Raw genomic sequence first — 16,574 nt, 5'->3', positions numbered from 1 at the left:
AACCAAGCAAAACTGTCAATGATTATGATCAAAGGTAAAACGAACAACTTTTAATTTAAACGCAAAAGCAGTCTTATCAGTTATGGTCAAACGGACTACTAACACATTATCTTATAACCTCTTTCCGAACATCATTTTTAACATACTTCCTAACTGCAGTATTACCCTTAGTGTTACATAGTGCAGGAAAGTATTTACTGAACCCTGTCAGCAAAGGTGTGATTATATGAACAACACTCACACTATAGAGAGTTACTGGTGAGATGAGAGGCAATTTGCACCATTGACATGAACTGCCCATTTGATCATCTTGAGAAAACCTTTTTTAAAGAAGTGTATGCATTTCTTACTTAGCTATAAATTCACTATGTAACTGCTCTGAGGATTCCTTTCAATGTCTACCTAGTTTAGAGAGTAGTCCTAAGGCGAGCACTTATGAAGAACAACAAGGTAAGGTATGTGTGTCATACTCTACTCTACACACGTTATTGCCATTCCCAAGCCTGAATAAAAACACACATCATCCGGCACAATAAAACAAATGTCCTCACCTCACTACTGTTATTTTAATACGAGAAGGAAATATGGATTGCAATTGATCTATTTAGGTAAGTGTGGGTACTTAAACTTAGGCAACCCCTTGCAATTTGAAGCTGCAAGAGTCTGATGAACAGGTCAGCAGAAAATATTGATTATGGTGGCAGGACCATTTCTCTCAGTCATCCGACCCTGCTTTCACGATTAAGAGATTCACAGCAATGAAACAGCCAGCAAGTAGGTAAGAGAAACATACATCCTGCAGGCATTTGTATGTACCACTAGTCCTACTAACTGGTAAAAGGTAGGCAACATTTGCTTGTTTCATTGAAATGACTGGTTATGCAGTGGGAATACAATTGAATGTATACAAATTCGATTTCCTACATGACAGCTCACCTTTAAATTAAGTGTATTTAACCATGGCTCCACCCACCCCATGGAAATCTTCCTACAACATTAAAATTAATGATGTAAGTTGCTTGTCACTACAGTTCTGTTAATACTGGTGCAATAGACTATTAGAATATTGTTGATAGTAAGATGTTTCCACTTCAGTGATACTGCATATTGTAATGTTAAAAAATGTTTTCTGAGCATGAATAAATGAAAAACAACTGCACTAAAGAAAATTCAGAAGACTGCAATCTAAAACTAAATTGTGGGGAAAAACAAATGCAAACTTACTTCTTTAAGGGAGTTCATTTTCGCACTGAAGTGTGGAGATTTCAACATGCGCAAAAGAATATCCAGTCGGAGATCATCCACCACATTTACCAATTCAGGTTGGAAGCGCATGCACAGCAATTTAATGGCAGACAAAAGTTCTGGGATACTAACGAGCCTCTGTGAAAATAGTAAAGATCATTTCCCCAAACCAAAGAAAAATATTACAGATGTTTGAAACAGTGTGTGTGTGTGTGTGTGTGTGTGTGTGTGTGTATGCATCCAGATTTGTATCTGTAAAAATTGCAAATAGCTGGGTCAACATTTCTAAAAAAACGAAATTACAAATCTACATAAAGGTATCATGCAGCACATGAGCAGAATTGTAACTATATCTGTAGCACTTTCTAACAAAGTTAACAAAATTATCCTTTACAAGAATGCATGTCAATAAACTTGAATTTAAATGGAAAATGTTCAGAGATATTCAACTTACCATAATACATCTGCACAAATATAGCATTTTACACAGCCTTCTTGAAACAGCTTTATAAATGCGGCATTTGAAGGCATGATTGATTCTTTGCACATTTAACAAGTCCAGTACATTGGGAAATCTATGATATGTATAGAGTTTAATTTTTTTTAAATATATTTTTATTAACATTTTGCTGTTATACAGTTACATACTTGTTCATTTCACATGCATTTTTGTTCCTGATTCTATGTTGTACTTTTCGTTTATCGTTTAATCTTTTTATTAACGTTAGTCTTGTTTTTTTTTTTTTTAGTCAACAAACTGTGTTCTTTTACTTGTTCAAGCGCATTTCCTTTCTTCATGTCACTATTCTGCATAATCAACAATCGAAAAACAAACTTAAACCCCTTCTTCCTTGTAACTTGGGAGGATGGTGTAAAGGGTTAGGTGCTAGCTAATTGGGGGTAGGGAAAAGGAGGAAGGGGTGAAAAAAGAAAGAACAGACCCCAGGAGGCCAACTATACGGCTTTGTGCGAATGGCTTTTGTAGTTGTTGACTTGAGGGTACTATGACATATCCATTTTTGAGTGGGGGGAAATGTCAGCCCAGGGCGCGCCGGCGCATCGTGGGGATGGCGGGTCGCTCACACTGCTTGCCATGTCTGTCGGTGGGTTGGGGGTCTGAGGTCCATCTGTCTTCAAACCTTTACTCTCAATGAAAGCTATGTGTGGGCTGGGTCTGTTTTGGGTGCCTGCCTATGCGCTTCTATCGCTTGGTTCCATTCTCGGCGTGGATTGGGATTCACTGGTTTCTCTTACTGGGCTTGCTAGTCTCTTAGTTATACTCTCCCAGCTCGTCATTAAATTCTCCCACCCCGGAGCTATAAGAACCTGGCGGATATTCCTGGCTTCTTCTGCTTTTAGGACCTGTAGTTCAGCTCTAGACCATGTTGATATATCATTTTTCCAGTCGGTCAGCAGAGGGCGATCTGCGGCTTTCCAGCCCCTCGAGATTAGTCTCTTATAAAGGGCCAGAGTGAGGTCCAGGAAGCGCCCCTTCACTTTTCCGCAGAGTGCAGCTGGTTTAAGACCCAGCAGGCACATCTCGGGGGTGGGTCTCAACTCAAACTCAAACAATTCAGTTAGGGTGGGCAATATTTCCCTTGTATAGAGTTTGATGTCAATTGCTTTTGGATTTTGGGCAATAGTAACAATGGCAAATGTATGCAACTGAACCACGAAGTATACATACCATTTACACAATTGTTTCAGTAATCAGGCCATTAATTCCTTACCAGTCAATCTCGCCTGTCACACTGAGGAGTACTCGGAAAACAGGATGAGAAAAGGCATTAACCACTAGATTAAAAGAAATCTACCTTTAAAAAGATGAGAATAATTTACATATTTATATGTTGCTTAATTCCCTTCCCCTAGGCATTTGTGAATGACTGTCACACCAGAGTGAGCAACAAAAGCAACTATTAAACAATTACATAACGGGCTCTGTAACTCATTCTTTTAAATCGTGACCTTTCAACTTTCAATGGTGAAATGCACAAGTACAAAGCAATCCAATCCACTGACGCCTTAATACATATACACTGAATCACAGATCAGTGTCCCTACATTAAAATCAGTCCTTGAATAGGTTTTTTGCAATAATGAAAAAAACTAGAAATTAGATAACACAGGGTTTTGCGTATCATGTGTACTGCAACATATTGCGCTGCAATGAAGGCACTCTTTGGCATAAAAAAGGCACCTAGTCCACCCACCAACCTCCCCCACCTGCTCATCAGTTGTTGAAGCATTTGCTAGGCCTGCCGGGGCCTTGTGGTGTTGCGCTGGCCTGGGGAGCCAAGAAGACAGAGGCTCCCCTCCACCCAGACACAAGAACAGCCAACACAAATAAAAAAGGAAAGCAGACAGACAATAAGAATATCCAGGGGCGCTGTTGGGAGTGAAAAGCAACCCCTGTGAACTCCAACTGCTGCAGAGACTGCTAACCTTTGCTGGGGAGGTCCTCCCCACAGCCTCAGCCGGACCCCAACAACAGCCTGGGGGAGAGGCGATCTGGAATATGTTACTCCCCTTTTGGACCCCCTGATATCGCTAATTGAGCCCCCTGATATAAGTGCACTGTGGACTGCTCCTCCTTACAGAACTAGCACAAATGGTGAACTCACCTTTCAGATGGAGCTGTCTTGCACTGTGGGGGTGCCTGGCCCTCTGAGTACCTGCAGGGGACCCTAGGCACAAGAGATGAACTGCGCCGGCCAGGAGGGAGGTTGATAATGTGCTTCTATATTCTATATTGCCGAACTAATTACCTGCCTTCTGCTGCTGGCCTCTGGCTGACAGTGCGTCCTGGCAGCGGAGAACTAGTTGCCAGTCAATTAGACCCTGTCACAGGGCCCAACTGGAGAATAGATTCTGGCAGCCATTGAGGCCTCAAGCACCGAAGTGCAAGCGAAAATTGAAGGCATTGCCCTGGATGTAAATCTACTAAGCTCTGATGTTCGTACATAGAGGGAGCGTACTATTGTCATGGAGGGGATGGTTTGTGAGCAGTGGACGGAAATTAAATTGCTAACCGCCACCGTAGCAACACTAAAAGCTCAGAACTGAAAACCGAAAATGAGAACAGAAGATGAGAAAGGAAGATCTCGTAGGTGTGATCTGAGATTTGTGGGATTTTCCGAAAAGGCTGAAGGCTCTAACCCAGAACTGTTTCTGGAGGACTGGATAGGGGCACAACTCCCGCACATTGGTTTATCACAATTCTTTGTTATGGAGCGGGCCCACAGATCGCTGGCCCCCAACAAGCACCAACACCACCTGGGGGTGCCCCAAGGACCATCACAGCAAAGCTCCTTAACTACAGAGACCGAGACGCAATTCTGCAACGAGTGCAGTGAAGGAGCGATCCTAACTAGGATAACCATGTAATCCGGATAGTCCAGACTACAAGAAACTGGCTCTCTACATGGTGTGCTAAGAAGAAGTACACCATGCAGAGAGTCAAGTTGCTCCCCAATTGTTTTGCAGGGGTGAAAGCAGATAGGACTAATGCTCTATTTTGAAGTAGTGTGGACGAGTTGTTAGGCTTATCAGAGGGTAGTACTAAGGATCTGTTGTACTAACAGAGACAATAAATGAGACACACTCTCAAAGACTAAATCCAAGACCAAATAAGAAAAATAAAACTTCTTTTTATAACTTTCAAACCCAAGAACCTCATAATCTTGTAAGTACTTTTTCAAGCATAAATACTTTTCAGTTTCAAATAATCAACACTGAAAATTCTCAGAGTTTTTCCACTGTTAACCTCTTGTGGAAAACAAGGCTCAGCAAACACAGGGTTAATTGACTTATGAGCCCAATTTTAGGGAGTTTAGGCGAGTACTGGGCACTTATCAGAACCACACCAGTAGGTTACTCTGGGCAGCACTGGGGCAGCCGGGTGCCGGGGATGCAGTAAGACATTTGGTGCCTAATGGATTCCTATGGGAGTCTGGTTCTCGTGAAGACAGGCTGCTGGCTAGGAAGCTAGTTGGGGGACAACAAACAGGTAGGTTGTAGACTTGGGGTGCTCAGGGACATAGGTGTACCTTTGGTCCTTTCCTCCAGGGCCGATGGATGCAGAGGTGTTGGGTTTCTTTGTACGGGATCACTCGTGGTCAGGGAGTCCTGCGTGTTGAGGCAGCAGGCATCGTTGGGGAGTCCAGCAAGGGGGAAGCCAGGGTGGACTCAACCTCAAGGGAGATTGAGGACGTCACTGGCACCAGTGACTCACCTCAGATTGGGCCCGGGGCGACAGGTGTAATGGTTGCTGGAGGTGTCAGGTTTTCTCTCACCACAATGCAGCAGGAGAGGGGGCCTGCAAGCAACTTGTGGGGAGTCCAGAATGGGCGATACCACTCTGGACTCAGACTCTGGATAGCTGGGGAACCTTGCTGGCACCGTTGGTTGGCTTTACCTCAGGTTGTGGACATCGGGTCTTTGCTTTTCCGGAGGTTGCAGAGTCCTTTCTTGAGACTTTGTTGCAAAGCAGAGCCGCAGCTCATGGGAGTCTTGAGTCTTTATGGAAGGCAGGCAGTCCTCCCGGGTTTTTTGGAGGCTCAGCTGCAGGACGATACGTATTTTTGGGACAAGTCTGTTGAGGTCAGCAGGGCTGGTTCCAAGTCAGCTGCTGCTTCTTTTCCTCCTCTGCAGGTGTAACTCAAATATTTGTCCTTTGCTTCTTTGGTCGTCAAGGTCTAAGTGCTAGGGTTCAGGGGTGCCACCTAAATACTCAATTTAGGGGCATTACAGGGATTGACAGGCAGTAGCCAATGGCCTACCCACCTTTAGGGTGACTACACCATTTCTATGACCCCTTCCGCTGGGAAGTGGGCATAACTCTAACCCTAATGCCCTAATTCTTTGCAAACAAGATGGAGGTGTCCACTTCAGCTCGTCCACCTTAGGGGTGAAACTGGCATGAAGTAAGCACACCTCCTAATCTGCCTAATTGTGGTTAGAACAGGGGGGTCGGTCATCTCCACCATCTGAAGAGACCTGGGTCACATTACAAAAGCAGCTAGGACTTTGAAGCTTTCCACCTTGGAATGTCAATCCTGTCTGGGTGAGGTGATAACACCCCCACCCAGTGCAGGCTTTTGTCTCTGGTCCTCAAGAGTGCTGGCTCTCACCTTGGGAAGCCAGAAACTCACCCTGTGGATGTTCAGCGCACCGTCTGTGGCCAAGAGAAAACTGACACCAACTACACACAAACTGTCCAACAAAAAAGTTTCAGTGGGGTCAAGCAGAAGTATAGGGCGATGTGCCTCCAGTATATGCTACTTTACCAACAAAGTCAGTAACAGGAACAGGCAAAGGGCACTTTGGCTGACTCTAAGAGCTGTTCAAATTTGGCATAGGAGAAGCCGATTCCGGACATTGAATCCACTTTGAATTGATGTTGCACTTGAACAGGTAATCCGGGCCTCCTGGGGGCCCACCTGAGAGACATGGTTGGTGCAGTGTCCTCTTCCAGTGATGTATGCCTAGAAGAAATTTGATTGTATATGTAATGTAATCTGCGTCTGATTTGAGAAGCTTCAGCACAGAGACATTATTTGTTTCGAAAGGGACTCGGACACTTGGGGTGGGACTACTTTGCAGGCCGGGACTCTTCCTAGACCCAGATTGTTCCTCCAACCCATTCCCACCTGACTCTCCCCCACTGCATGAGTGCTATTTCCCTTTTCCCTGCGAGTTGTGGTGAAGTGTAATGAGTAAGAGCTACTGGGACGTCAGAGGTTGACTGCGGCCCGGGACGCTATCTGGAGGCCCCAGCTCACATCCCACCCTCGGGATATACTACATGTTGAATAGGGAGTGGTAGATCTGGGACGGAGCCACAAGTTTTAGTTGATTCACATTAAGTGGTTGGGGTTTATTACAAATGGGATGACATGTTTTGTTTAAGTGTGTTTACCCGGGGAGGAGAGGGAAGTTGTATTTGTTCTGTAAGCTGTTATTTATTGCAGCATACAGTGTTCTCTGCTTCAGGGGGCTAGGGGGACGTGGGAAGCCACTGAGCTCATGTTCCTGGACAACTGCTGATGGGTAGTGCCACTAATTTTCTCATGTGGAATGTGAGAGGATCTAAGCTCCTTTGTAAAACGCTATAGGACACCTACTTCAGACATGGGGATACCCACTGCAATGTTACAGGAGACACATGGCAGACTGGAAAGCTGAGAAATTGCAAAAGAAGTGGAGGGAGCAGCTGTACTTGACCTCCTACATCAGGGGGTCTCCATCTGGGTGGCGCCAGGGTTCCCGTTTCAACAGCTTAGTCATACAGCAGCTGTCATAGAGGGATGACATGTCCTATTGCATGGTTGGTTAGGTGGTGTGGAGATGTGCCTCCTTAACATCTACGCTCCCAATACTGACAATGGTGCGTTTTTTGCACCCTGGAGGCTGAACATTTACCATACATGGTCATGCCCATTGCTTGGGTGAGGGATTTCAGTTGTGTTCTCGATAGCGTTGTGGCTAGGCACCAGCCCAAGTTGGGAACCAAACCCAACATGACCTCCAAGTTGTGGGAAACTATGTACAGACTGCAGGGAGTTGATATATTGCAAGAACTCATGCTGACAGGTACAGAATTTTCTTGCTATTTCCCCGCACACCATGCACACAGTAGGCTGAACAGTTTTCTCTTGACCGCGGACAGTGGGCTGAACATCCACAGGGTGAGTTAACAGGTACGATTTTGTTTTGGACCACGCTCCCTTCCTATTAGAATGTGGACTAGAGAGACACAGACCTTGTGAGCCTGATGTTCCAATACACTCAGACTGTACTTTGGTATTATAAGACGCAAATGTTAATTGTTTAGTCTAGAACTTACTTTTTGAGAGAAAATGTGTTGCCAGTAGTAGCAATTTTGTGTTAGTCATGCTGAAATGACTGGCTTGGTACTGCACATTCACATCTACATAAAAAAATATATCTGGTATACTACCTGTTTGTGAATGTAAATAGATCCCAAACTGTACTTCTGTATGTGCTTTAGTATTAACATCTGATATTGCCTAGAGACCTGATACTTGGTATTGTGTATATGTTTGATTCTGTAATGCTCCACAACACTGTTGTTTGATATTCTCTCTTACTAGTATCTTAAACTGCAAAAGACCACTTGCTGCTCATTCCACACTGCAAATGTAATTGTACCAACAAGCTATATGTTTATCATATTTATGAAGTCACCAGCACATCAATGAGATTGAATGTGGCACCGGCATAAGTTAATGCAAGTATGAAGTTCCAAATGTAATACTATTTAAAATAATGAAAAATACAATAAACATTTGTAGCTGCCTCCTGATGCTTCTTAATGTGTTTTGGTTTTCAAAAATAAATTGCACAGAAAGAAATCATACCAGTAAATAAAATGTGGCAGTAGTATCTCAAACCAGTACATGTTACACATCTTTAGTTTGTTTATATTCGTCAGGGTCAAGATGACAGTACTATACCACTCAAAACGTAATAGTTAACTTGGTTAAATATTCAGCCTAAATCTCCAATGTGAAATTCTCCAAGTATCAAATGATTTCAGTTTGTTGTGTATTTTCCCAAGTAGGACTAGCTACACAAGTATACATGTATGTATGTATGTGCCAGTATATTTATACAGTATTGATTTGAAAACTAAAGTTCTGTGAAGATCGGGAAAAGATCAGAGGTAGCACCTGCCTCAAATATATTCATCTGTTGATATTAAGGGAATCCCATGGTACCATAAAACACATGAAGACATCATTTTGTACTGCTTTGCACCACACCAGCTGCAGGACTGGACTTGCACACAGATGAGCATAAACATGTGAAAGAACAGTGAAAATGTCCTAGTTCACTGTAAATGACAACCCAATTCACAAGTCAGGGTAACTGTAGGTGTAATATTTGAATGTACAGATCGACAGTGTAAATCTAATAAAACAGACCAAATGACCTAGAAAAATAATTTCCAACTCAGATCAAAGCAGAATGATTAAGTGTGAAGTCTTGTTAGTCTCAAACATATACTTAAATAACTCCAACATTTTTCTAAAACCACCTAGTAAAGCAAGAACCACAGAAAACGAGCGCTCTGTAGAGGACCTTCCATCCCCTGCTAGATGTCTAGATGCATTTCTTGGAATACAAATGACTTAAGTTATAATGCCTCATGGCCTCACATTGTGTTTCTGTAATTATCTGTATTAAATGACCATACACATTATTGCTGCCTACCAAGTGTCCCCAGTTAAATGACTCTGGTTCCAGTAACATTTTTTTTAGCCAGGTTGGGAAAATAGGCTGGATAATATATGTACTCACACAGATGAGGGAGTCCCTACAAATGAACAGTCAGCTCCTGAAATCATCAAAGAAAGATCCGTTTTTCTCACTGACCTACTGTTGGCTCAGTGATTTCTGCAAAGCCATTTCTGGAATAACTACAGTTTTTCACTGTCCTGAATGGGTTCTGTAGGTGCCCAGTCCAACTGCCACATCTATACTTCAACTCCTCTTCAATTCAATCTAGTGATGAACACCTCTGGCACTGCACAGAATTCTAAGGCAACCCCCTCCCTCCCCCCCCCCCTCCTCCTCCCCAAAAAAAGTCTGCCCCATGCCAGACTACTGGTAACATTTTAGTGCTTCTAGGCATTACATTAGCCACCAAAATCACCGTCTGTGGGCATACTGCTCCTTACACACACATAGGTCCTGGGTATTCCCTTCATTCGTGCATGTCTGGGCAAAGTTAATCTCTTAGTGTTTTGTAGACCAGAGGAAGGGTCTCAGTAAACTAAGGTACTATCCTACAGACCAGCAAACCCAAGTAACAGTAGCTCACAAATGAGCTGCTGTTCAGTTTTAGTTACATATTAATTTGGTCCAATCTGAGATTTAATCAACTGGCATTAAGACCTACACATTTAAATAGCTATCTATCTGTGTGGGGAATTTCCTCCAGTAAGATCTGCCAATTAGAGATGTTATGTATATTAACTTTCCATCCATGAAGTGTGTGACCTAATAAGGCAAAACATGATTTATGACAAAGTTCTAAATGCCACTGCAAAATAAATTACCTTGTCTTTGAGATCTTTCTCTTCAACATTCTGCACATATTTAATCATTTTATGAATGACTGGATCCAGCATGGGCTGTAAAAGAGAGAACTACTTTCTGAATCTGATAAATGGAGAATGCATGTACAAAAAAAGTCAATAAATTCCTGGCTCTAATATTTCCAGAACAAAAGCAGAACTTAAGTCTCAAAAAAGGTAATTCCAAAAGGAAGAAAATATTACAACATTCTTTATACCTTTAAGAAATTCCTGTTACAGTTAATTTTAAAAGTCATATAATGGCTATAGGTATGTAGAAATGTGTCATCAAGCTTTCTTAGTAGACGCTACTCAACGTGCTAAAATTACATTGATGCCCTTGTGTGTGGTTCAAGGCAAGCAGGCCCAGTCTTCCTTCTTTAGAACACAGGGATTCCCTTCTTCTTAATCTTCTATAGGTCCAGGCGTGTTCTGGTGCAGGTTCTGAGGGTGCAATTTTCATAACCAGTGCCAGCATGTGGGTGCGGGCTGACCCCTTTACCTAATCTTCCCCTTTCCTTCAAAGGGCTATGGTAACAAAGGGCAGGCAGAGGTGTGAGCTGCATTCATCAGCGGCAAGGCCAGCAGCCTTAGAAGTCAAAACAGGGGTGGGCACAGCTGAGTACAACACTCCACCCATTCTGTTTAGCAGGGGAACACCCTGCCTCACATCCAAGGTCCTTCTGTCCCCATGTTTGAAAGGAATACACAACCCACCACAGGAGAGTCATTCACAGTCATGTGACCATGAACACTGGCAGAAAGGCACATTTGGTTTAGGCAGAAAAGCACAAACTTGTTAAAAAAATACATTTTTAAGACAGTAATCCAACTTTCCCATTAAAGAGAAGTTTAAACCACAAGTCAAACGAGCGGAAGAAAGATTTTCTATCTGTTCCCAAACTGAAATTCTCACATACTAAGGGTAATAAGGCAACCCAGTGTTAGTCCACTTTAGAAATAACCATTACTACTACAAACAATTTTAGGACTTTATCAGTGTCAGGACCTTAAGCGAACATGACCGACTTTTTAAATATAATGCACCCTTGCCCTGTGAACCTTTAGGGCCTACCTTACGGGCGACTAATGAGCATTAAAAAAAAAAGAAGGTTTAGGCCTGGCAAAAAGTTAGTTTGGCCAGGTTGAAAAGGCAGTTTAAAACTGTACTAGAGGCTCCAGTGGCAGCCCTGAGACATTTAACAGTGATACATTAGTGGGTGCCAAATTGTGTGCTGCACCCCCTTGTAGTATTTAATTTACAGACCCTGGGTACTTGTAGTACCATGTACTACAGACTTACAAGTAAATTAAATGTGCCAATTGGGTGTGTACCAATTTGATCATGTACAAGGGTGAGAGAAACGCACTTTGCCACTGGTTAGCAGGTGGAAAACACACAGAGTCTAAAGCTAACACAAACAAGTGCAGCAAAAATAGGGCAATGAAAGCAAAAAGAATACCACACCAAGGGTGTCAGGTCTAGCAAATCCCAATAACAATATTTAAAAAAAAGAAGAAGAAGAAAAAAAAAAAAAAAAGAAGTTGTTCTCTATAACTGTACACATAATAAAGTCTTTAAGACTCATTCTAAGAAGATTGCTAATAAAACAAACACAGCTTGCATCAAAGGAATATTAAGACAACAAACACTATCAAAACATGGTTGGAGGAAGTGCACAGATCCACAGCATATACTGACACTTTTTCTTAACCCTCATACAAATATAAAATGTTTTTTATAAACTGGTACAGCATTCCATAGAACAAATCGATTGCATCCTTTAAAACATAGTTGTAACCAATTTATAATTACCTGTACTGTTGAAGAGTTCAGATATTCAGCACATACTCCCAAAGGCTGAACTAAGGCAGACACAGCCTGTAAAATAAAGGACAAATTGTGTAGTTCTATTCTTGCATCTCATAAATGGTACAGAAAAAAATAGCAGCTTAAATCTTACAGTGGAAAACATATCCCAAATGTCCTGTGCTAGCATGTGTTGAACAATAATTTGTTAACTTTAAACATAAATGCTATTTTAAACATTAAGGGGAAAGTGGGAAAAATAATAAAATCAAATAATACACAACTTTACTCATTTATATTGCTGAGACAGTAAACTAGTTGAAAATAAGTTATCGACGACTGTAGTTCTCCGGGATGGGATCCTTTCATAGATTCACATGCTTGAATCATTCCCCGTCATAGAGACTGTAGTCCCCAAAAAGCAATGTTATGATACACACAGACCAAAAAGTGCCCTAGGCCTTTTTAATTTAGTAACATATCGTCATTACCTAAAAAAGGGCTAAAGTTTTTTTTGTTTTTTTTATAAATCTGTTTTATTAGTTTCAAAACATATTAACTGCAGCAACTACAGAAACGGGTTTACTGTGCATTACAGTAAAATATCATTGTCCATTGATCTTGATACAGGACGTAGCACAGTGTTACCATGTATTACCATATATTACATTACCCTAGGAACATCCAATGTATTGTAAACCAAAGACACCACTCATCTTCTGGGCAGCTCCTCCATAAGTAACTTTTGCATATGCATTAACATTTATCATTACAAACCTATGTAGCACGCGAGCGGGCGGATTAAGCATCTCACCTTCAATGTTCCCTCCCGGGTCAATTTTAGTTAGCCAGTCCTACCATTCCTCTGGGGCGATTCAGATCAATATGAAGCAATCTTTCAAATACAGGACACTGTAAGGTTTCACTGTATCCTATTGCGGAATTGTACATAGACTGGTTGTAATTAGACCATCCTGGATAAGTAAGAGATGACTATGTATAGTGCAATGGTCCGGCTGTCCATTGGGTTTGTCACGGTTGTAATTTTTGGCCTCTAGTTTTGGCCCTAGTGTTCCCCATGTGTCATAGTCTGTGCTTAGCTGGCTCCTATTGCGTAGTGTGTGTATTTCTGTACGGGCCCATTTTATTGTCAGGTGGTGCCAACTGGAGTCCCCTGGGGGCATAGGTGCCTTCCATCTCATAGCAATTAATCTTTTGTACATGATGAACACCAGATCAGCAAAACTGTGGATATGTGTGTGCTTTCTGGATCTAGGACGAAGTCCCAAAAGGCAGGACTCTAGGATGGGGGCGAATGTATAATCCGTAATATCTGAGATGTCAATCAAATAATCAGGGAATTTGTAAAGTGCACTACTCACCCGTGAGGGTCTCAAGACGCTGAGGTGGGGTGAGAAGTGGGAGGGTTGAGGGGGACTGCTACTGCTCGAACAGTCTTGAGATGTCTCCTGAAGGTAAGGCGGTCCTTGGTCTGACAGAGGTGGGTGGGAAGAGTGTTCCACGTCTTGGCAGTGAGGTGTGAGAATGATCTGCCACCTGTGGTTGTTCTGCGGATGCGTGGGATGGTGGCGAGGGCAAGGTCAGCGGAGCAAAGCTGTGAGGTTGGGGTGTAGAAGGAGAGCCATCTGTTGAGGTATTCTGGTCAGGTGTTGTGCAGTGCTTTGTGAGCGTGGGTGAGGAGTTTGAAGGTGATTCTCTTGTTGACGGGGAGCCAATGCAGGTCTCTCAGTTGGGCTGGGATGTGGCAGTGGATGTCCAGGACGAGGCGTGTGGAGGACTTCTGGATGCGTTGCAGTCTCTTCTCGAGTTTGGCCGTGGTTCCTGCGTAGAGGGCGTTGCCGTAGTCCAGATTGCTGCTTACGAGGGCTTGGGCGACTGTTCTTCTGGTTTCAATGGGGATCCATTTGTAGATCTCCCGAAGCATTCTGAGGGTTTTGAAGCAGGAGGCGGAGATGGCGTTGACTTGCTGAGTCATAGATAGTAAAGAGTCCAGGATAAATCCCAGGTTGTGTGTGGTTGGTGGGTGTCGGTGCAGTTCCCAGTGTGGCAGGCCACCAGAAGTCGTCCCATGCGGAGGGGGTGGAGCCGAAGATGAGGACCTCAGTATTGTCCGAATTCAGTTTCAGGCAGCTGTTCTTCAGCCATTCGGCGATGGCCTTCATTCCTTCGTGGAGGTTGGTCTTGGCGGTGTCCTTAGTGAGGGAGAGGATAAGCTGGGTGTCATTGGCGTATGAGATGATGTTGAGGTTGTGAGACCGGGCAATGTTAGTGAGCGGAGCCAGGTAGACACTGAAGAGGGTCGGGCTCCGGGATGAATCCTGGGATATGCTGCAGATGATTTTGGTGGCTTAAGAGTGGAATGAAGGGAGGCGGAATCTCTGAGTTCTGCTGGTGAGGAAGGAGGTGATCCAGTCAAGGGCTCAGTCAAGGGCTCAGTCGCGGATTCATGCATCGCTGAGGCGTGTGTGCAGGGTGTGGTAGCAGACAGTGTCGAATGCGGCTGAGAGGTCCTGAAGGATGAGGGCCGCGGTTTTGCCGTTATCCAGTATGGTTACGATGTAGTCGGTGGCGGTGATGAGGGCAGTTTCGGTGCTGTGGTTGTTGCGGAATCCAGACTGGGATGGGTCCAGAGTGCTGTTCTCCTCGGGGAAACGGGTCAGTAGTTTGTTGACAATTTCCTCTATGACTTTTGCCGGGAAGGGGAGCAGGGAGATGGGCCCGAAGTTCTTGAGGTCCTTTGGGTCTGCCTTAGGTTTCTTGAGGAGGGTGCTGATCTCTGTGTGTTTCCAGCTCTCCGGGAAGGTGGTGGACTTGAAGGAACTGTTGATGATCTTCCTGAGTTGGGGTGCGATGACGGAGCCTGCTTTGTTGAAGATGTGGTGAGGGCAGGGATCGGATGGTGAGCCGGAGTGGATGGTGTTCATGATTTCGATGGTGTTGTTGTCGTTGACGTGGGTCCAGGAGAGCAGGAGGCTGGTGGTGAGTCTGTAGTGTCCGTGGTTGACGGGGCGTCTGAGTGCTGAAGCTGTAATGGATGTCTGCGATCTTGCGGTGGAAGAAGGTGGCTAGGGAGTCGCAGAAGTTTTGTGATGGCGGGATGTCGTTGACGTTGGAGCCCGGGATGGCGAGCTCCTTCACGATGTTGAAGAGCTCCTTGTAGATGTGTGCGCTGTTGTTGATGCGTTCCTTGAAGGCAGTGCTCTTGGTGGTTCGGATGAGTGGTGTCTGCGGATTGCATTTTGGAAGGCTGTGCAGTTGTCCAGTGTCTGATCTTGGCGCCCCTTCTTTTAGGGTCTTCGGCATGTTTGCTTAGATTCTTGGAGGTCGGCGGTGAATCAGAAGGCCTTTCTATTGGTGCGTCTGTTGGAAGGATTTTTGATCAGGGTGAGAGTGTTGGCACAGTCTATCCATTGCCTGAAGTTGAGGGCTATTGTGTCAGTGTTGGTAGTGTCGATAGGTGGGTTCCAGGAGAGGGTAGTGATCAGTTGGTCTTCCGTGATCTTGTTCCATCTGCAGTGGGGAATGCGTTGCGGGTGATGGTGTGTTGTGGGTTTCTTGAAGGAGAAGTGGATGCAGTGGTGGTCGGCCAAGTGGAGTTCAGTGGTATGGCTGAAGGAGACATGTTTGCTGGCAGAGAAAATGGGGTCGAGTGTGTGTCCTGCGGAGGGGGTGGGTGTTGTGACGAGCTGTTTAAGGCCGAGGTTGGAGAGGTTGTCGAGCAGGTTGGTAGAGTTGTTATCATTGGTGCTCGAGGGGGCAGTTCAAGTCCCCAAGGAGTATGTACTCTGTGGATGCGAGAGCGTGTGTGCTGATGACGTCTGTGATGGAGTCGCTAAACTGCTGTCTGGGGCTGAGGAGTCTGTAAAAGAAGGTCCCTCGGAGGGTGGTGTTTGGGTCAGTGTGGATCTAGAAGTGCAAGTGTTCGGCAGTGCTGAGGGTGTCTTTGATGCTGGTCGTGATCTTCAGGGTGTTATTGTGTACGATGGCGATGCCTCCTCCTGGTTTGTGTTGGAGCGGTCCCTGTGGGTGATCTTGTAGCCGTCCAGGATGGGTATGGCGATGTCTGGCACTGGCGAGGGGTTCGCCCAGGTCTCGGTCAGGAAGGCGACGTCTGGGGAAGCTGAGTCAAGTAGATTCCAAAGTTTGACAGCGCGTTTGTGGACAGATCGGGTGTTGAGTAGGATGCCTCTGAGATGGTTGTGTCCTGCCTTGCAGTGTGGGTCGTTTGCGTGGAAGCTGGTGAAGGTGCAGTTCCGGCAGGAGAAGGGTGAGCTGCAGGGTGGCTTGATGGCAGGCAGGTGAGCCACTGGTGTATGAGGGCGTGGAGGGCGGTGGCGCTGTAACGAAGATGGGTGTAGTAGCGGTGGAAGGGCGAGACCAAGGGGTTCCAGCAC

At 44.5% G+C, this 16,574-nt stretch overlaps 1 protein-coding gene across 2 annotated transcripts in view; it reads right to left on the bottom strand.

Moving 5' to 3' along the window:
• The window catches only part of USP24 (ubiquitin specific peptidase 24), a 1,409,949-nt gene that overhangs the window by 1,271,382 nt on the left and 121,993 nt on the right, over positions 1-16,574 (bottom strand). For both annotated transcript variants that reach the window (XM_069232604.1, XM_069232603.1), the window contains exons 8-10: positions 12,166-12,231; positions 10,332-10,406; positions 1,225-1,383 (exon numbers count right to left, since the gene is read on the bottom strand). In XM_069232604.1, the coding sequence (XP_069088705.1) occupies positions 1,225-1,383; positions 10,332-10,406; positions 12,166-12,231 (300 nt within the window). The remainder of the gene's footprint in view (positions 1-1,224; positions 1,384-10,331; positions 10,407-12,165; positions 12,232-16,574) is intronic.

Source organism: Pleurodeles waltl, chromosome 4_2, assembly GCF_031143425.1.
Source record: "Pleurodeles waltl isolate 20211129_DDA chromosome 4_2, aPleWal1.hap1.20221129, whole genome shotgun sequence".
NCBI classification, from domain to species: Eukaryota; Metazoa; Chordata; class Amphibia; order Caudata; family Salamandridae; genus Pleurodeles; species Pleurodeles waltl.
This window is presented reverse-complemented; position numbering and strand designations above follow the sequence as displayed.